The sequence below is a fragment of the Natator depressus genome, chromosome 5 (assembly GCF_965152275.1).
Source record: "Natator depressus isolate rNatDep1 chromosome 5, rNatDep2.hap1, whole genome shotgun sequence".
NCBI classification, from domain to species: Eukaryota; Metazoa; Chordata; order Testudines; family Cheloniidae; genus Natator; species Natator depressus.
Window position 1 is genome coordinate 120,737,031 of NC_134238.1, and position 22,559 is coordinate 120,759,589.

A 22,559-nucleotide genomic window follows, 5' to 3' on the forward strand; every position below is an offset into this window, starting at 1 on the left:
TAACTCCAGGGACTTCTGCTCCTCCATTCTTCTGTTGTTCTTGTTGGTTCCTTTATTCATCTAGTCTTCCCTTTGTAAAAACATCTGTCATCCATGGCAGAGAGCTCAAGTTTTGGAGAGTGGTTTATTTAATTCTTGACTGAGCAGAGTGTTACTGCAAAGGCCCTGAGGATTTATCTGCACAGCTGTGGCAGCGAGCCACCCGTTCTGGGTCAACAGACTTGGGCTTGTGCTACCATCTTCTAAAACCAGCTGTGTAGATGTTGCGGTTTGGGCAGGAGCCTGGGCTCTGAAGCCTAGGGTAGGGCGAGGGCTTCAGAGTGTGAGCTATAGCTGAAGCCACAATTTCAAAGCATTGTCTACACAGCTGTGCTTAGCACAGTAGCCCAAGCCCTCATCTATTGACCTGGGCTGGGAGGCTTGATGCCAATGGCTATGTAGACCTATCCTATGAAGCTTAAGAGTACTCAAACGTCCCAGTTAGAGAACGTTTTTAATGTAACATAATTTCTTACTTAGGAGTGCAGCTCTTCTTCTCCCAATTTAAAAACAACAGCAGAGAAACAGTGTGATTCTGAGTGATTACATGGGAAAACAAGAAGAGTGAGGATTGGGTGCAGTTAAAGCCATAAAACGAAAGACAAAGTTTGTGGAATATACTGTCCTGTTTTCTCCTATGCATTCAGGGCCAGACTTTTTAAAAAGAGCCCAGCATGCAACAGCTGCCATTTAGACATGCAAATAGGGGCCTAGATTTTCAGTGTAGGCACCTCAATGCATCCTAATTACTAGAGCTGTGCATGAAACTAGAGCTTCTGTTTCATGAAGGATTTTGATTTTGAAATTTGTCTTTATTCCGAACTGGAACAAAACCTCCAAATTTTGAAGTCCTCCAAGGAAAATTTTGTTTGGGGTTGACTTCCACTTTTTGTTAAAATAGTCAATAGAAGAGGTAATTTCAAAACAAAAAAATCAAACTCTTTTATTTTGAAAAAAGTCAAAATCAGATGTTTCAATGTCATGGGCAACGTTTTCCCGGTTCTCTTCCAAAACCAAATTCCAGAAAAATCATCTCAGTTTCACAAAGCATTTCAGTTTTGACGGAATCGCATATTTCAAAAGAATATAGTTTAATTTAAATTTCTCTGGCCGGCTGTACTGTGGTTAGCCTCTGATTTAGATCTGTTCTATTCTGTTCAGGTACTTATGCCATCATATCACTAGTTTTGTTGCACCAACACACTATCCAGGGTGAAGACTCTGTGTGTGTGTGTGTGTGTGTTTTCATTTTTGGGTCGAAGCATAACTAACACAGTCAGCACATCTCCTCTAACAAAGAAGGACCACCAGAGACATTAACTGGTCCCACAAGCTTCTGGGATTCAGATGAGCAGTGCGGGGGATTTCGTATGATCCAAGTGAACGATGAAACATTTTCCTCACAATTTTCTCACACCTGTAAACAAGCACCTTTGCTGTGAAGTGTAGAGCAGTCTCCTGGTCTGACTGAGGAAATTACTTGATCTCTGTAAATCTCTTGTCAGTATTTCACGCAAATTGCATATTGATTTTATGCGGATCCTTTAAGTAGCATTAAGGTTTGCAGCCTACCTTATCATGATCAAACAACAGTCTGAATGCCCTCAAAGAGATGATTCCCCCCCCTCCCCCCCACAGCAGACAGTGATAACAGTCTACACTGGACAAGGATTATGGATTCACAGATGCAAGAACACACAGGAATAACAAAGATAGGAATTATGGGCTATATTTGCTTGTAGCCGAGTATAATTATTGTAAATGACTGTGCCTTTCTTTAATGTTGGTGGGACTTCTCACCAGCCAAGAGTGTTTCTCTAGCACTGTATGCTTGTAATATTGGCTATTTCACTATACTACTTAGATGAGAAAACAACCTATTTTTCATTTCATTTTAAAAGTTGCCAGAAAGAAAAGTGATTTAAACAATGGAAATAGAGTGCATTTGACTCCTTTGTCAGATCCTTAGGTGATGCTATTCTGCAGTTCCTAGTATCGTTTTTAAGTCTGTGATTAGATTCCTCTGTATCAGCTTTCAGCACAATGCGGGTGACCACAAGCAGCGAGTGCCACCCGTTTTAAGGAGGTGTCGAACGTGCTCCTTTCTTGTGTTGTCATCTGTCTGATGCAGAAGGCCTTATATTTTTCAAATGGGGAACCCCAAAATGGAGGCTGGTGGAATTAATAGACACTCGAAAATTTTGGGTTAAGTGACTATCCAAGGTCAAGACACTGGCTAAGATCCTGATCCTGCAAACAATGAATACTCCCATTTATTCACTATAGTTATTTGTTTTTGCTGCACTGGGGCCTAGGTCAGGAAAAGAAGCCCGGTCTTCCTATTCCTTGACCGTAAACTCTAATCACTAGTTCAGTCTGCCTTATATGCTAACCTCAATCTCATCAACATGCCGATATAGCCCCTCACTTCTACTCCCACTGTTGTTAAGACATTTCAAGTGATAATTAAGGCAGACTTCTAATTATTTGTTGCACTTCATTTCATGATGAGCAATCATACCCTAGAGCTGAGTAATTGATTTATTTGGTTCATTTGGGGTCGAACAAAACATTTAGTTTGACCTAATACTAAATATTTGGTGTTGTTTTCAGGTGGTTATTTCCCCCCCCCTTCATTTTTTTTAATTACATTCAGCTAAAATTTCACAATGAAATACTATTTCAATATGAAAAGTTGAAACGCTTCATTCTGAAAAGGTCAAAATGTTTCCTTTTGATTCCTTTTTTGTGTGTGCATTTTTTCCCTCGCTTTTTTTCGGGCTGAAACTATTTGACCAAAAGCTTGCAAATAGTTTTTGTTGACCTAAAACTGCATTTGTCAACAAATGGACTAACAAGTATTAAACAATTCATCCCCAAAATGTCACCCAACATTAGTGGTACCAATGTTCATTTCCTTGTGCAGCTTCGCAGATGTTTACACAAAGTGCAGCATGACTGGAATTCCCGCCCAGCTTAACAAGACGGCTCCACGCATCCCCTCTAGAACCTTACCGCATAAAACGACACGCATCTCGATCCGTTAAACATCACTATGACAACATATATCTTTATGGAAAGGCAGTTACATTATTTATTTGTGTTTACAACAGAGGCATGGATGTTCTTTGGCAGCACTGACTTTGGATGTTAACGTTTTTTAATGTCCTTCACAGAGCAGACAGTCGCTTTAATTTTTCAGTATTTGCTGTCTACTTGCTTGATAGCTCAGAGGGGATTTAGTTTGTGAGGCAGACCTGCCAGCCTGCAGCTCAGAAATGATAGTTGTCATCCACCACCTTGAAAAGGTTGGTTTTCTTTAAACATTTCAAAAGCACAGTTCTCCGGGGGCACTGTCAATTGAGGAGGAGAAGAAAGTGTTTGTGAATCCAGAAATAAATATTAACTCATTCATCACCTGCTTGAAATGATTATTTCAACCACAACAAGGAAAAGGCTTGTATTCTAAGAGCAGGGTAACCAGACAGCAAATGTGAAAAATCGGGACGGGGTGGGGATAATAGGAGCCTATATAAGAAAAAGACCCAAATATTGGGACTGTCCCTATAAAATTGGGACATCTGGTCACGCTATCTAAGAGGCGTTTTTACTAGGTACTTTTATGATTTGAAGAAGCTATTTTGTTACCCTGCAAGAGTGGAATTGGGCCAGGTGGGCCAAATCTACTAATTAGGTTGCAAACAGGGGAGCTTTAGGGTGGAGGCAGCTAATTAGAGAGAGGCTCACCTGTGCAGGAATAGGCAGGGTCTATAAAGTCAGGTAGCAGGCTACAGACAGGGCTGCTGGGAAAGGCTGCAGGAAGGCAGTCAGTAGTCACTCCCTGGGAAGAGAGTGCCTGGAGGTGGTATCCCCAGAGAGAGAAGGGGAACCAGTCAGAAGTAGGAAGCAGTCCAGGGAAGAAGTAGAGAGAGGAGCCCAGAACTGCTGAGTGAGGGTCCCTGGACTGGAATCTGGAGAAGAGGGTGTGTCTGGGTTCCCTTACCAGCCATTGAGGGAGTGGCACTGGGCAGTGAGAGGGGAAACTGCCTAAGACTGCGAGAGAGAAGGGACTTTGCTACTCCGAAAGGGGGACTGCTGAGTGACCTAGCTCAAGGACTAAGTCCTGAAGAGGATGCTGTGGTTCTTGGGGCTGAGAGAGGGGCTGAAGACCAGAGGGAGAGACAGTGTGCAAAACTGTGGATGGGGGCATCAGCCTCGAGAGTTAATCCCCAGAGTGACCAGGAGGAGGTGCCAGACCAGCAGTGAGTGGTGCACCCTGTGACTAACACCCATAAACGAAAAAACGAGGGAGTGCAGGCTTAGATGGTTTTGGTCATATAAAGTGCAGACCTGACAGCTTCATGGGTGAGAGGGTCTAACAGATCGAGATTGAAGGAAAACGACAAAGAGGCCAGCCCAAGAAGAAGTGGTGGGCTGTCATTAAGGAAGTCCTGTTAGCATGTGGTATGATAGAGGATATGGCATTGAATAGAGCACTCTGGAGGGAGAGAATTTGTAGAGCAGGCCCAATCTGATTGGATTAACACCAGGAAGAAGAGTTATTCTGAGGTAAATGCAGGGACTGATACCCAGGAAGCTGTCTTGTTGGCTTTTACATAACAGTAGGGAGTAAACCTTCCATAAGGATATTCTTGCAGTGAGTGTCAAGGTGGCAGTGCCTATAGGCTTCATCCTGCAAACGCTATTGAGAATACTGCTCACTACTCAGAATAACCCTGTTGATTTCAGTTGGACCATTCAGGGTAGTAAGCCCTAAACTTAAGTTAGCATTCAGCCTGTGCAGGATAGGGACTTCTGTTTGCAACACCTCACTGTTTTCTTCCTTCAGCATTCTGTGCCAAGTTTTGCATCTTGGCAGAGACAGTACCTAGCAGCTGTAATTTACCTGGCACTATAGAAAATCCTAAGCCACTCTCCACATTAAGGAAATTCACGCTGCTCTAACTACACGGAGGGGACTACAGGGGGGTGGGCAGCTTAGCTTTGGTCTAGCAGATGCCCAGGGCTGGAAAAGCCAGGTCCAAGGGACAGTGGTGGAGCTGAACTGGGAAACTTGCAGGATGCTCGTTTGCACTGGAGATGGATCTTGGGAAGTTCAGGCTGAAGCTGTTGTGGATTCAGTGAAATGCTCGTTTTACAGCTTCACAATAGATCCCGACCAATTTAAGATTTCTAAAAAACTGATTTTTAGAATATAATTTATTTCTGGCGGTCCTGGAATTTATGCTGCCCACTGATTTCCCAGTGAATAATAAACTGCAGATCATCGATTCGCTGAAGAGAACTCATTAGTAAAGCAGCACATATCAGCATACTGCTAATGACTTACCTTTTGACTAAGGCACATACCAAGATTAATGTGGCTTATTACAATGATTCTCCAAGACCCTTTGCTAAAAAGATTTCTAATGATAAAAACACTAAGCTATTTAGGATGGTTAGCCAGTAATTATCTGCACACAGTTGTCATTGATAGCTAGTCTTTAATAACCCTCAGATATGTTTTGGTCAGTTTTATATTTTTTCATGTTAGTTAAGACAAATTGGTCTTAATGTAGAGATAGGTCTGAGCCAAAACTGAATCACCTAACATACAGTGTCTGAACTTCTGGCAAAGTTAAACTTCGGATCTAGCACCTTTACAGATGGTGGTCTATGGTGCAACAGCAGAGGGTTTTAGTGGATATGGGAAGATGGTGAAAATAGCAGTGAGAGAGCTAAGTAGGTGAGTGGGCAGGGACATTGGAGAAGTCCACTGCAGATGTCAGGAAAAGGCAAGTATTGGGAAGAAGCCCCATTCTATTAAAAATGAGGATTTAGGCTTCAATCCTGCAAACATTTACACACATGCTTTACTTTACTGCCATGAGTAACTCCCATTGGGACTACTCATGGCAGTAAAGTTAATCCCCTATGTGTTTGCAAGATCAGGGCCTTAATTATTTAGCTCTAAGCCAGAGACACAACCTTAGATCCAAATGTGCTTTTTTCCCCAAGAGATAAACCAAAAATCCAGGATTCGAACATTCTTGAACATTGTGGTGTTTGAAACTTAGATCAGAATTTTGATGTTTGAGCCATTCTCGAATACACTTCCTTAAAGGCCTAAGCTTCTTAGGTCTACTACAGACATTTCAGTGGTATTCAGATACACCAGCAACACCAACAGAGTGAACAGCATCTGGTAACCCCAAAACATAAGTAGGAATGGGCTAGATCAAAGCAGCCAAACCACATCTTGGATTTTCTCCCTTGAAAAGCAAAGCCACCAATTTGGAGTTGGTACAAAGGGGCAAGAATTTAATGCCAACTGCATTGGAAATTAAAAAAATAGGATGTATACAGTACGAGGAACCAAAATGTTGGGCTGGCCTGATGCTTTAGTTGCTGTCGTCTCTGCAGTGAGACAAGAAACCCATGTATGATGTTGTGGTTCTGATTCTCCGGATCATTAGTAGTTGGTGGGTGAATTATGGAGATACCACACCTTTCCACACACACATGCACTTTTAGAAAATAAAGTGGAAGGTTCTATTTCTAAAGTTTTCCTCGTCCTCCCAAAGAGGATGTGTAAATTGGGGGTAGCCGTGGTTTTGATTGATTTCTATCCATGCTTTGCCTTAATTCCTATCAATGAAAGTGTCCCTACTCACTAGAGTTAGAGTGGACGCTGCAAAGAGAAGATAGAATGGATTTGCCATAACCAGCTAATGCAGAGGGTGGTGGTAACACAAAGCCTCTCCAGCTAATGAAACAAGCCCAAAAAACCTATTAATCCAACAGGCAATTATCTCGCTTTCCATCTAAATAGCTGCCTCACCACCAATACAATAATATCAGGAACACAAAATAAAATTATTCAATGTTAAGCCGTGTTCCAGTCTTCATGGTGGTCCTGTCTACTGAGCAGGCAATAGAGCAAAGGAACGATATGCAAATTCACCTTTCGATGTGCCCAAACAAAACCCACAGATCTGAACATCCCAAACTTTGGCAGTGGTTCGAAATCCAAACCTGGATCCAGATCTGAATTCCTTGGCTAGCCCATATTAAAGCCCCAAATCCAAAGTCCCTGAGCGTTGGGTGAGAGAGGGTGATCAATATCTGGATCTGAATTCTGCGGTTTCAGCCCAAGCTGTAGGTTAAACACAGTCTCAGCTGATCCGACTTCTAACATACTTTAGCCAGCAAGTGCGGAAGGGAGGACACGATGTCGGCCTGTTCTGGAATATGATCTTTAGTGTGCTGCTAACGTAGTTTGGCTGTGCTAGGCAACAACACGGTCTGTCAACATGGGTCTAACTAGAGCTGTGCAAATAATTCATTGAATGAAGTTAGCTTCTTTTTCTGTTCGCAAATTGTCCATAAGCACTTCACAATTTTCTTAAATGTACTTGTTATTTTAAACTATTCACCTAGTAATTTCTATGACTCTTTCTTGGTCTGTAGATTACTCACAAGTATAACTGGTCAGGAATTTTTCAACTAAGTGTTTTTTTCATCAGAAAATGAATGATTTGTTGAAACACAGGGTCCATTTTAATGAGTTTCTCAACTGAAAAATAATGTTGAGACATTTCGAAATGTCCCATTTTGACACTTTCAAAATGAAAAATTCTAGCTCAAAATGAGTTGACATTTTGAAAATGTTAAGCCAGTTATGATCAAAACAATAAAAATGCTGAAACCAAAATGATATGCTTCAAAATTATCAAGATACATTTTTTTGATTGACTCAAACCAAAACTTTTCAGATTTTTGGTCCACATACATTTTTGAGATTTTTGACTTTTCATCCCAATTCAGGATGGGAAAACTTTTCAGTATCTTATGGGGAGGGTTCTATTGACAAGGACTTTGTTGTGAGTATTCAACAGGTTTAAAACAAACAAAAGGAAGTACTGCTTCACACAATGCACAGTCAACTTGTGGAACTCTTTGCCAGGAGAAGTTGTGAAGGCCAAGACTATAACTGGGTTCAAAAAAGACTTAGATAGTTCATGGATGATAGGTTCATCAATTCTGATTAGCCAAGATGGTCAGGGGTGCAACCCCATGCCCTGGGTGTCTCTAAGCCTCTGACTACCAGATGGTAAGACTGGATGACAGGGGATGGCTTACTTGATAATTGCCCTGTTATTTCATTCCCTCTGAAGTATCTGGCATTGGCCACTGTTGGAACACAGGATATAGGGTTAGATGGACCATTGGTCTGATCAAGCATGGCTGTTCTTACATTCAGTATCTCAAGTGAGCGTTGTGGTGGGTAGTTTGGGTAGGGCACAGGTCATGTGATTATTTCTCTCAGATTCCTAGTGCAAATGCTCACAATTATTAATCTGAAATTCACTATGTTCTATAATGTTTGCTGTTTCTGCTATCAGGAAATTCACTTGCTGGAATACTCACAAGGAGTGAACGCAAAAGCCGGGTGAACACAGGTGGAAACAAGTTCAATTGCTATGAAAAGTGTGTGTTCCCAGGAGGGTGGGATTTTCCAAAATGCCCACCTTAGCTCGACTCTGCTCCCATGGAAGACAGTGGGAGTTTTACCATTGGCTTCCATAGGAGCAGAATTAGGCTAAAGCTGAGTGAGTGCTTCTGAAAATCCCACCCAGAATGTCTCTAACTGAGCACTCAATCTAAGGTGGTGTGACCCTATTCAGAGTGGCTCAGTTTATGGCTAGCTTAGCGGAGATGGAACTGAACCAAAACCCAGATCAATCCAAACACCCCCAAATTTAAGGGTGTTAAAAATTCAGATCTGAATATTGCAAACTGCTTCTACCTTTATAATAGCCTAAATCAAAACCCTGGTCCAAAGAACCCCAAACAGCGACCAGTTTGCAATCTGGCTTTGACTCTAGCAGTTTAAACTTCTCTCTGTTCAGCTTTTCTCCTGGATCTGAGTCAGGAGATAATTGACTGTAATGTGACTATTTAGACTCCATAAATTATGTAATACTTAATGTAAACTGGGAAGAAGCAAAGACTGAGTTAACAAAAGTTGCCATTCTTTACCTTGGGGTCATGTATTCCAGAAAGCTCCTCATAGATTTTCTCTCCTACCATGACAGCAGCCAGGTTTGCTGTGTATGTCGACAGGCAAAACAAACAAAAAATGGCCCAGAGATTCATTAAAAACCTTCCAGTCCAGCATTTGGGGGGTTTGATGGCAGCTGTTCTGCCAAACAAGATTGCGTAACAGACATTCAGGGCAGAGGAGAAGGAGAAAACTTTATTCCTGTTTCTTCCCTTGGGGGTCATCCCAAAGGGGCTTTTCCACTCATACAGTGTGAGAAATACTGCTGTGATATGGAGGGCAACAAATATTCCCAGCCACATGGTCCAGTGGAGTGGCCACATAAAGGCTCCAATAGGAGCTGCTGTATCTCTGGTCCTCACTAAGATGCCCAAGCTGGTTGAAAAGAAAGGGCTGGTGAAATCAATCACTTGGCTACGGGCTGTATTGATGCTGAATGATGTCACTGCCATGTGGGCTGTCCCAGCCAGAAGGTCACCCACAAGACCTGTCCAATGTCCATTTTTCCAAGCTCCGTACTTCCCATCGCCAACAATGTACAAGTCAAAATCAAAGTTCATATCCTCGGCCAACTTCTCCAGCAGGTCGATGCAGTAGCCATAGCAGCACTTTTTGAACTCAATGGGCACGGTGTCGTTGCCCCCGTGAAGGGTTTCAAAGAGGCTATCCAACATGGCTGAATCGTTGGTCAGAGGATCCAAGCACAGTTGTCCTGCTGGGCACAGCCCTTCATCATCCACGTTTCTCGTGAAGACAAAAGGGTGTTCTATCAGTGTTACCACTCTCAGGTGCAGCCGGGGAGGGTGCAGGATGTGGTTTTTGTGCCTCTGGGCCTGCTCTGGCCATATCCCACGATCCATGATGATCTGTCCTTCTTGCCAACTCCCCAGTCGAGTCCACATTGGGTTCCCAACAGGATCATGCTGCAGATTCCAAATGAAGAAGCTGTTTTCTGAGCTGATGATGGAAGAGCCTTTCACTTTAATGTGGCCACTGAGACCGTTAAAGGTTGTGTTGGCTAAAAACCTGTTGGGAGAAGAAATGTAAGAAAACAGAACCAGACATCCAGATGGCTGAAGCCTTACACTGCTTTGGAGGAACAATGGGCTTGTATTGAAAGCATTGTACTGGGACTCAGGAGAGCTGTCTGTTTCCTGTTTCTAGCTGTATGACTTTGGGCAAATCATGTAATCCCCTAGTGCCTCACTTCCACCATCTGTAAAATGGGGATAATTATGCTTCCTTTCTCCCACCCTTTGTCTATTTAGATTTTAAGTTCTTCAGGAAGGGACTGTCTCTTACTAGCTGGGCAGTTATGAATCCTTCTGATTGAGAGAGTGCTAGCTGAGTACTTCACTGCCTACTCTGCTTAGCCTTATTAGAAATTTAATATCCATATAATGCGAAATAATAATCATGCTAGTGCCATATTAAGTTTGAGAAATCAAAGAAGCAAAATCCAGAAAAAAATAAAAGTTACAAGGCCAAATCCTCAGCTTGTGCAAATCAACATAGCTCAGGGATCTGGCCGAGAATTTCTACTGCAACACAATTGAGGCATAGTGTACACCCTACTTATTTTAGGGTATAGCTTAACTAACATAAAACAATAGCACATTAAGCTTTATATTCAATATGAAGAATGAGAATAAAAAGTATTACAGGCCAAATGCACTCATTGGGTTTTCTGGTTTACACTGGCAGAATCTAGATTGAGTCATCGGTTGTGTAAACAGCACACCTCCCCACCCACAGGAGTGAATCAGCCCAACATCTCTGAGGTGGCTAAATTGTTTTATAAACTTTCAGTTCCCTGCTACTGCAGGGGCCTAGGGCATTGGTGCACTTTAGTCCCTCCTGTTCTCCGCCCGTAGCACAATAGCATAGTCTCTGGAGGGCTGTAATTCTTTGGCCTAATTCTGGTTGCTGGGTTTAGTGTGCAGCTGGTGGCCTGTGATATTCAGGAAGTCTGTTGGCCCCTTCTGGCCTTAAACTCTCTGACTCCATGATTTGAGAGATTTCATGACATTTAAAGGGTTGATTTCGCAACCTTATCAAGTTAATGCGTTTTTCTGCCTCTGATGTCCATGTTAGATACTTTTGTGGTGGTGGTGGTACGTTAATCCAATCATCCAAAGGGAGCTGGGCATAAATCACATTTTAACAACTTATGCTCTTATACTGTGGCTTCTATGGCCATTAATCACTGCATATCCTATATGCAGCATTAATGAAGTTCAAAGTCAAGGGCCTTCATGGACATGGAAAAACTGCCTTAGTCAGAAACCTTAAGGAGAAGCTAGAGCAGGTCAGCTGGTATCGGGCTCAATCTAGCAAGGCCTCCTGTGAGGTACAGAGCAAAGTCTGTAGGAGTTAAGTGTTCAGCATCTTGCAAGCATCTTGCTGCATCTGGCTTATAAAAAGCAGTTCTATTTACATGGGTCCCTATCAATAACATTTCTGTACAGGCTGCTGGCAGGCATGTACAGAGAGTGGGTAGTTTACCCAGGCTTGTGGACATGAAGGGTCAGAGCCTCAGATGGGGTAAATCAACACAGCTTCAATTTACACTTGCTGAGGATCTGGCCCTAAGATGAGGCTGTGTGAACTGTATGAAGCTTTGGTTAGTGTCTGTAATGCCGGCAGACAAAGTGCCAGCTCATGCCCAGGCCCCTAGGCGTCAGCTGACCACTGACCAAGACATACCTGACTTAGTCTGGCTCCCTTGTGTATTATTATTATTAACATAGACGTTAAGATTAAAAGAGTGTGTTTAGCGTTTATGGAATACTTGTAGGATGCTGCATGTAAAATTTCACTTATCTGTACCCCATGTTATATGGTGATATGAAGTGTTTGCATTGCAATCCTCTGTAACTGTGTAAAGTTACTAAAGAGGAAAGATGTGTTAATATACATAAAAATCCTGGCTTCTGACAGAAGGTGTTAGGTCCGGCTCACCAAGAAGGCCCATTGAAACCAAATGGGCCACTGTGGAACATCAAAGAATGAAGACTTTGCTAATTGCGCTCTCCCGCCACCCTCTGCCACATGAAGAAGAGACGTATGTGTGAACTCGTCCCATCAGTTTGAACTTATGGATTTTTATTCCCTTCTTCCCAAACAAGAAACTGCATCTTTATGCTGCTTGGACTCTGAGGGGCAAGGTTCACTAAGCATAAGCAAAAGATCCCTAGCGCTTGGCCTGAGTTAGTCCTAAGGAACATACAGAGCTCTTCCTAGTTAATAAACCCTGACACAGTTTGTTATAGGATTGGCTACAAGTGTTATCTTCAGTGTGAGATCTAAAGTGCAATTGATGTGGGGTAAGTGGGGTAAGCTTTTTGGGACTGAGAGTAACCTGAATGTTGTGCTTTTTTGGCATAAGGGACCATCTGTCTCCAAGGCAGGCTTACCTGGGTATCAAGATAGATTGGACTGCCCAAGGGGACTGTTTGTGACTCCATGTTAAGGCTGTCACAGTGCCTGAGGAGTTTATACTTGGCTGGTGAAATCAAAGTATAGATCTCGCAGCTAGTTTGGAGTTTGTGTTCTGCTTCTTAACAGTCTGCTCTGAAGCTGCTACTCGTGCTCTTGACCCACTGCCAGACAGCTAGACACAGTCGTTCCATTGTCATTCTAAATTTAACAATGGAAATGAGTTCAAAGGGTGATGCTTGCTCTTTCCTGTTGTATTCTGTTTTTCATGTTCATTCTTCGACAGAGGCGCTAAAGCTCTCATAACATACCCTAGAAGAACTATGTTTGTAGTATTTGGATAACAATTTAATTAAAATAGTCTCATCTATTTTCTTTAGCTTGATTACATTCTTGCAAAGTTTAGTAAGGGCCAAGAACCAGAGCAGGGAGCAAATCAAAACACAGGCTGCTGAAATTGCCCAAGAAGCACAGTTAAAGCTTTAATTCACAGGCTAGATGAGGCTTTAAAATCCTAATGCCTTATTCCTATAACAAGGGTGCTCACAAGAGGAAAAATTCACTCAGCAGGAATTCACTCTCATCATAAGGAAATTGCAAAAGCCTAGCCCCAAAGCCTAGGGGGAAGTTCTGCACATTTTGCTATTAACTGAGGGCCAGATCCTTCTTTCATTAAAAAGTGAAAATATTGTAGGCCACATTTTAAAACTTGGATGCCTAGAGTGGAGGCCCAAATTCTGCATTTGGGTGCTACAATGGGCATTTAAATGTCCAACTATCCACTGACTATGTTCAATAATGATCTGAGAGCCCAGGCTTTATGAGCCTGGCTTTGCTGAGCTCTGTAGAACTATACCTAGTGGTTAGAGATATAGACCCTTATCCTGCAATGAGCATCTGTATGGGTGTAGGGTTCTATCCTCATAGAGCTCATTGCAGGTTTGGGGCCATAAATGGAGACAGACAAAGGAAAAGCAGAAAGTTGCCAGTAGTTGCTTTATGTTGAAATACCAAAGCAGGTGGTCTGGTCCTGTAATGTGATCCGCATGGGAAGTCTGCTTCACCCATGTGGAACCCCATTAACTTTATTGGGGCTTCATGCAAACAGCAGTTTGCCAATGCAGATCACAATGCGGGATCGGGACCTAAGAATATCTTGTCCCGTTGATTAATGCATTCTTATGACAGCAGCTGTATGTGCAAATGCCTGCCATCAAATAGCTGTTTGGAATGCATCTGCTCTCCCTTTCATGTGCTGTGAAATTGGGTTTGTTTTCCCAAGACGCGCAAACAGTTAAGAACACAACTGCAACTCTTGTCATGAGACTATTTAGATTTCCAAAGGGTGAAAAGAAAGGACATTAATAAACATGCAGTAATGTAGCATAAAGCTTGTGCGTTTGTTACAGGCCTGGCTTTCTTCATTTAGTCATCAACTTGATCCTCTGCATGTCTCCTTCAACAGTTAAATTAGTCAGCCATTTGGTACCTTGAAATGTCCTCCTGCTGTGGTGGTATTTCTCAAAGAGTTAGAAGATTTAGTGAATTATTTTGGAACTATTTCCATGGGTGCTTTTTGAATGGAACGAAATTAATCTCACAACCCAATGGATCACCACAGTGTCGTTCTGAAGCCCAAATCAACATCTGTTCTCATGACTAAGGTATGTCTATCCAGCAAAAGCTGTACATGAGCCACCTACTCAGACTACAGTAGTTTGAATCCAGCTAGCATGGGTTCCCACAGCAGCGAAGACAGAACAGTGTGGGCAGTCCTCGCTGCTATTGTTACCCATGCTAGCAGGATTCTAGCTGGTTTGGGTGATTTGTTCATGCACTGTTATTGCTGTGGAGACATACCCTTATTTTACTTAGCTGAAACAACTTTCTTGTGAGCCTTAAATTAACGATGGGGGTTGTCATAAATATAAAGGGAAGGGTAAACACCTTTAAATCCCTCCTGGCCAGAGGAAAAACCCTTTCACCTGTAAAGGGTTAAGAAGCTAAGGTAACCTCGCTGGCACCTGACCAAAATGACCAATGAGGAGACAAGATACTTTCAAAGCTGGAGTGGGGAGAAACAAAGGTTCTCTCGGTCTGTGTGATGTTTTTGCCGGGACCAGAGCAGGAATGCAGGTCAGAACTCCTGTAAAGAGTCAGTAAGCAATCTAGTTAGATATGCGTTAGGTTCTGTTTTGTTTAAATGGCTGATAAAATAAGTTGTGCTGAATGGAATGTATATTCCTCTTTTTGTATCTTTTTGTAACTTAAGGTTTTGCCTAGAGGGATTCTCTATGTTTTGAATCTGATTACCCTGTAAGGTATTTACCACCCTGATTTTACAGAGGTGATTCTTTTACTTTTTCTTGAATTAAAATTCTTCTTTTAAGAACCTGATTGCTTTTTTCATTGTTCTTAAGATCCAAGGGTTTGGGTCTGTGTTCACCTATGCAAATTGGTGAGGATTTTTATCAAGCCTTCCCCAGGAAAGGGGGTGTAGTGCTTGGGGGGATATTTTTTGGGGGGAGACGTTTCCAAGTGGGCACTTCCCCTGTTCTTTGTGTAACACTTTGGTGGTGGCAGCTTTTAACCTAAGCTGGTAAGAATAAGCTTAGGGGGTCTTTCATGCAGGTCCCCACATATGTACCCTAGAGTTCAGAGTGGGGAAGGAACCTTGACAGGGGTTGATGAAGGAAACATTTTTGTCCTAACTGGGTGAGAGATTCATCACATCATTATTGTGAAGAGAGGATAGATACCGTCCAAAAGGAACTGTGAACATTCACACCAAAAACACAATGGATTTGCACCTGAATCCTGAAAAAAAGTCTACTGTGTAGAAGACAGGTGAAGTGCAGCTAAAAAAAAAAACAATTAACAACCACAAGAAGAAGGGAGAGAAAGAAAAAAGCCCATCCATGCATGTATGTGATTCTATCTCACAATAATGGGATGCTACGGGCAGAGAAATCTACAGCAAATATTACCCAGGCAGATAGACAGACCACATCCTCTTTTGGTGACCCCTCTTTTCCTTCCACTGTCCACTCACTCACCAAACAACTAGAGATGAATTTCCAGGGTAGAATTTTTGCAGTGATTGCGCAGTATGCAGCATTTTACAAGGCTAGCCTTAAGCACCAGCAAGATGACAGATTGCTTGGCAGGAGGGTGAGGGCTCTGCATTTTTGGAAATTCTACACAGTTTCATCAACTCTCAGCCAAATCCCCCTCTAGCCTGCACCAGAGAAAGGAGTGGCACTCAAGATCCATTTCTCTGTCTGTCTGACCCCCTCCTCCCACTCACACACTCACCTCCAGCAGGGGAACTGAAAGTTTTTCACCCTGAGACCCATTCTGGCTTTGGGAATATTATCATAGAATCATAGAATATCAGGGTTGGAAGGGACCTCAGGAGGTCATCTAGTCCAACCCCCTGCTCAAAGCAGGACCAATCCCCAACTAAATCATCCCAGCCAGGGCTTTGTCAAGCCTGACCTTAAAAATATCTAAGGAAGGAGATTCCACCACCTCCCTAGGTAACGCATTCCAGTGTTTCACCACCCTCCTAGTGAAAAAGTTTTTCCTAATATCCAACCTAAATCTCCCCCACTGCAACTTGAGACCAATATTCTTGGCCTGGTTTTTTTTTGTTTTGTTTTTTGCCCCCCTCTGGCATCCTGGATCCCCTGAAAATATGAGGCTGGTTCTGACTTTTTTTCCATCATACGTGATTGTAAATTTGCATTCCTATTACAACTTGGCCTGAAAACTGGCTTGTGATTAAGACTCTGATATCTTTACTCACACTGTGGTCCCAACCACTTCAATGGGACTATTCATGAGGCGAGTGGCTACTCATCCTGAGTAATGGAATCACAATCTAGCAAGTGATTAAGCACAACGAAATACCAACTGCCGAATATAAACGTAAGACCAAGCAGTGAATAGTGTTGAGTTAACTAAATGGTTCAAAGATGGAAAAAAATGGAGATTTCATTTTATACTCACAAAATAGACTTTAGGAGAAAAAATAAAAAGGAAGAACTTACTTTGATAAATATTGTCCTGAAGTGAGATTTGTTTCCTCTATGTCCATGCAATTTGTCGTACTTGGAATAAGTGCTAGCTCCGGTTGGATCAATGTAGCTGTTGCCACAGCTCTTGCTACTAGCTCCATCGCGTCCTGGACGTAATGCTCAAAAATGGACTGTGTCGTTTTGCCATGAGCTATGAGACCCAACGGTAAACCCTCTGTTCTCAGTTCTTCCACATTTTGTGAATCCCCAAGAATCCAGTGAAGTTCAGGAGGCATCACACCAAACTGGGTGGTTATTTCAAAAATCCTCCTTGTCTTTTCCATGTCACAGCCAAACATGACCATGGTTGATATTGTGTCTTTAATGCTCTCTAGGTGAACTTGTAAGTAGTTCAAAAGGTCACTAGTTGAAGTGAGATCTGTGGTAATATTTATAATGGATGCCATGTGGAACTTGGAACTCTGTTGCGTGAGGAAGAGAAAATCTGATATATTCCACTCTTGGCATAACATCAAGCTGAAATTGTACCAGTTGTTCATTTTCAGGATTGAGAAAGTGACATCCGCATCAGAGCTTAATGGATTTTCTAAACTCAGTTGTAGGTGAAGGGGATTCTGTATTTAAAGATATGAAAGATATTGATTAGAAAAGGTGGACCAGAAACGTACGATGTTTCTTCCTCTCTCAAGTATGATTTGGCCTACAGTATGCGTATATGTGTGTAAATATGTGTGTGTGTGAATTAAGTGCACTGGAATCAATTCTGACTTCCCATTCAGTTTCGAACAGCTTTATTGGGGGAACTACTGGGTCTAAATCAGTGTAGAATCTGGAGTATATCTTTGATCCAAAAATACACACAATAAAAAATAAACTAGTGAGAGTTTATGGAACACTGTCACATTATTTAATTTGATCCAAATGTTGTATGTTGAAGAATAAATGAAAGACTCCAAGTTATTGCTCCCCATCTCTATCCTACGATGCAGGCCAGATCCCCAGCTGCTCTAAACTGGTGTAGTCCCAGCTGAGGATCTGGTATAAATCAGTTAAGCTACACTGAAGTTAATGCAAACTCATGAGTTAGGTTAGAAGAATACCACAATTAAAAATGTTTTCAGCTCTTTTTGTTATCTCTTGGTTTTGGTGTTCAGGGCCTCTTTTACGTAGACACATGAATAAACTAAATAAATAGATCATGGCACACAATCAATACTCATCTTATACTAGCAGTAAGATATTATACGACTGACTGATAAAGGACAAACCAGCAAATTAACAAGAATATGACATTAATGAATCCCGCACCACAGTGCTATTGTCTATTGATCATAAGGCTTTTGATTAATGTGGAAAACAAAAAATCCTGTGTAATCATTTGGGATAGGTGAACTGCTTCCAATAAAGTACTGTCCTTAAACTTAAGCTCAAACTGAATGCAAGCTAAACCTTTTCTGAGGCTTTGAAATGACTGGATAAGTGTTTTTTCGTCTTCAGTTTCTGCCTGCCTTTGCAAATGGAAGGGCCAGTATCCCATGAGAACAGCTGTTCTCAGATTATTTCTATCCAGGATCAGAAGTGGAGGTGCCAGAAATTTCACAAGACAGACTGTTCTCATGAGCTTTTCAGCTAGATTTTGCAGACTATAAATTTTAGAGATGCACGGATAGTTATCTGAGCCATATGCATATTGTGAATTTTTCAAGAAATTCACCAATTTAAATGAATAATAAATGAAAATTCTACATTTATAAATAACACAACAGTGCATGAATTGTACTGGAAATATAGCATGCCTAGGGACAGTTGGTAGCATAAAGCTGAAACCCAAGTGTTGTAATTATTACAGTATAGTACACAGACTGAAACATGGTGTTGCTTATATAAAATGAAGTTATCAGACCTGTAATAAATTAAGTGCTAAATATAGATAAACCCGCCAAAGTTGCAGTTTGATCCTGTTCCTCCCATTGAAGGGTTTATATGATGGGATTACCTGCAGGAGCAGGGAATGGATTCAATGACCCAGGAGGTCCCTTCTCGTCCTTTGGCCATTAAATTCAGAGGGAGAAGGATTGAGCGCTTATTATGACCATCTCTTGCCTTTTGAGTAGCCTATGGGGAATGAGATTGATGGGCTCAGTCCAATCCTTAGTGCACAGGTGTCCACCTCAGACAAAACAGCATAACCTAAGCTTTTGGGAGCAGAGTCTGTGTCTTCCAGTGTGTTTGTCCTACAACATATTGACTATTTTGGTGCCACAGCAATACAAATGGAACATCCACACAAGTTAGCCTCCTTGTTGGAAGCCTCGTAAGGAAGTTTTGAAAGGCCCTGGAGACTGAACTTGCCTTTCACCCCCTAGGGATGACTCATTCCAGGTCAGACAGGAGCTAGGTGGGGGAGCTTTGATTGCCACTGCCCATGTTGTACATGTTCTCTGAATAAACAGGGGACTTTAGTCTTTAGAGGTATCAATTTGGCACCTTTCCACTGCACTGAACTCAGTAAAGGACTATTTTCTTAAAATGAAACAGCATTAAACCAACAAATAAAAAATTAAGGAAACTATCACTTTGTCTCACTCTCAGCAGTCCCATGGAATGTGATGCTCATCCTGTTGAAGCCAATCAAGGATTTACCACTGACTGTAGTGCCAGCAGGGTCACACAGATGATGCAGGAAAAACAAGTACTGATGAATGTTAAAAATTAGGGTTAATCCTGAAAGATACTGAGCACATCCTGTTAGGTAGTGAGTGCATTCAACTCCCACTGACTTACCTGGGAGTTGGAGGCATTCTAAACCCCACAATTGGACCCTAAGTTTCTCCTATGGTTGTATGGTTGCATTCTGAGGGTCTAGTCCTAATGCACATCTGGGACAGCTGGATGTGTTAGTTTGGTCCCATTGAGTTTTACTGGGATTAGATGACACTGTCTCTGCCAATGAAATGGGATAGAGCTGATCACAGATTCAATTTGAAAACCATTTTTTTTAACATAAAAAACTCAGGTGTGCTTTTCTTCACTGAAAAAAGAAAAGGAGTACTTGTGGCACCTTAGAGACTAACGAATTTATTTGAGCATAAGCTTTCGTGAGCTACAGCTCACTTCATCGGATGCATTCAGTGGAAAATACAGTGGGGAGATTTATATACATAGAGAACATGAAACAATGGGTGTGACCATACACACTGTAACCAGAGTGATCATTTAAGGTGAGCTATTACCAGCAGGAGAGCTGCGGGGGGGGGGAACCTTTTGTAGTGATAATCAAGGTGGGCCATTTCCAGCAGTTGACAAGAACATCTGAGGAACAGCGGGGGGGGGGGGGGCGGGGGGGTAAACATGGGGATATAGTTTTACTTTCTGTAATGACCCATCCACTCCCAGTCTTCAAAAACAGTTGGAGAACACTTCAATCTCTCTGGTCACTTGATTACAGACCTAAAAGTGGCAATTCTTCAACAAAAAAACTTCAAAAACAGACTCCAACGGGAGACTGCTGAATTGGAATTAATTTGCAAACTGGATACAATTAATTTAGGCTTGAATAGAGACTGGGAGTGGATGAGTCATTACACAAAGTAAAACTATTTCCCCATGTTTATCCCCCCTCCCCCGCTGTTCCTCAGATGTTCTTGTCAACTGCTGGAAATGGCCCACCTTGATTATCACTACAAAAGGTTCACCCCACCCCGCTCTCCTGCTGGTAATAGCTCACCTTAAGTGATCACTCTCGTTACAGTGTGTATGGTCACACCCATTGTTTCATGTTCTCTGTGCATATAAATCTCCCCACTGTATTTTCCACTGAATGCATCTGATGAAGTGAGCTGTAGCTCACGAAAGCTTATGCTCAAATAAATTTGTTAGTCTGTATTCACAAAAAGAAAAGGAGTACTTGTGGCACCTTAGAGACTAACACGGCTGCTACTCTGAAATCTTTCTCCACTGCCTTCAGCAGTGCTGAAACCTTGATCCATTACATTTTTATAAAAAACAGTCATCATCTACACACGGACAGCAGCCACTTTCAGGTACTAATTTCTTGTCATAATTAAATGGTTTTAAATAGTGAAAGTTGGAGAGGGAGTCCTTTCCAAATCTGGGGTTTTAAAATGCAGCAGGTTTTTGTGCCAGAAAGATTCAAGAGAAAATCAGAAATCACAGAAGCTATTCTGATATGGAACTAAATCAGCTTGTCTGATTTTTCTATCAAAACCTTTTTCAAAAAAATGTTCCCGGCCCTGAGATCAACCGTTAGTTCAATTTACTATTTGCAGGGTAAAGTTTCTCATCTCCTTTTCACCTGAAAGCACTTGAGTCTGACCTCAGGCACACACAATGGTAAATCTATATTTCCAAAATGTGGGCTGGAACATGCATTTGAGTATTTAACTGTGAAAGTGTTGTTTAACTGAGAGATCCTCTTAACGGTCCCGATTTAATAGAGGACTTTAGCACTTGCTTAGTGGCCTTAACGCGGGTGTAAATCACACTGACTTCGATGGAACTGACACCTGGGTTTAAAGTAAAGCATGTGCTGAGGTGCTTTGCTGAATCAGGGCCAAAAATCACATTACGATAGATATAACAATCTAACATGTCTGTGCATGAAGTTGCAGACAATGTTTAATGAGTTGGCCCTGAGTGGGACAGGAGGTCATCTAGTCCAACCCCCTGCTCAAAGCAGGACCAATCCCCAATTTTTGCCCCAGACCCCTAAATGGCCTGCTGAGGGATTGAACTCACAACCCTGAGTTTAGCAGGCCAATGCACAAACCACTAAGCTATCCCTCCCGCAACAGCATTAGGTTTAAGTACTGGTTATTGTTTACTACTCTCTTTAATAAGGAACAAAAATAATTTTGAGGGTACTTATTGCAACCCTTATTCCAGAATTTTACCAGAACAATGATGGCACATGAAATTCCGCAATGGAGAGCTCTCTGCCCAAATGTGGTTTTACACCTCTTTTGGCTAAGTCTGAGGCCTGCATGTGAATACCATTGTGGACTTTGGGCAGTTCCATAGGGCTTTGTCTTACCACCAACCCGCAATGGCCCTAGGGTGGGAAACTTTTCTTCTAGTTGAGATAACTGATGGCCAGCTCTGTTTTGGTGTTGTCACTCATCTGAAAAGAACCCTGCCTCTCCTCCTGGCATTGCCTCCCCTTAGGACACTCTTCCATACCATCACTACTCCAGAAGGGGAGCAGAGTCTCTGGGAATGGGGTGGGACTGCATTGTAGATGTTTGAAGGCTGCTTCCAAGTTTGCCCACAAGACTTAATTTTTCTTCCACAACTGGAGGCCCAGGGGGCCATAGGGGTCCTGAAGGGTTAGTTCTATATTGGAGGCGTGGCCAGGATTTGGGATATTGGCGTAATGTAGCATGTTTTTAAATTCAGTGGTTTTGTAGAATGCTCCCTCTTTGAAATGATGAATCAACAAATTATTGCCTGGAAATGAAGAACCGTTGAGAAAGAATCACTTATGTGGTGATTGACATTGAGGCTGGATAATTTCATGACCAAGCCTTTTACCAAATGAAATAATATTTCAGACACACACATATATAAAATTGTATCGGTGAGTAGCAGATTTATTAAATTACTGGAGTGTATTGAACGATGTTCAAGCCATCATTATAAAAGTTCTGAGGAAAAACGCTTCCCTATTTATCTCAAATTGGAAATTATTAAAAATGTGATTGTTCCAATTAAGCTGCCTAATCTATAAATTAAAATGCAGATGGCCATTCAATTACTCTGTCCCAGTTTCGCTTGAAACTATAATTAAAGATCATATAACTCACACTGCAACTTGTTTTATTGCACCAAAACGAATTAAACCTCATCTATGTATATGCTAAGTATTTGGTCTCTCTTTTTAATAACATACTTGCATTATCGTACAGCCTGATGATTAGCAAATTTTTTTAAAATTTTTTTATTAGCACTTGATTTTCATC

The 22,559-nt window shown here is 41.9% G+C and overlaps 1 protein-coding gene across 3 annotated transcripts in view; it reads right to left on the reverse strand.

Moving 5' to 3' along the window:
* GRIN3A (glutamate ionotropic receptor NMDA type subunit 3A) overlaps window positions 1-22,559 on the reverse strand; it is a 95,858-nt gene that overhangs the window by 47,293 nt on the left and 26,006 nt on the right. For all 3 annotated transcript variants that reach the window (XM_074953553.1, XM_074953554.1, XM_074953555.1), the window contains 2 exons: window positions 16,594-17,195; window positions 9,082-10,129 (listed from right to left, as the gene is read on the reverse strand). In XM_074953553.1, the coding sequence (XP_074809654.1) occupies window positions 9,082-10,129; window positions 16,594-17,195 (1,650 nt within the window). The remainder of the gene's footprint in view (window positions 1-9,081; window positions 10,130-16,593; window positions 17,196-22,559) is intronic.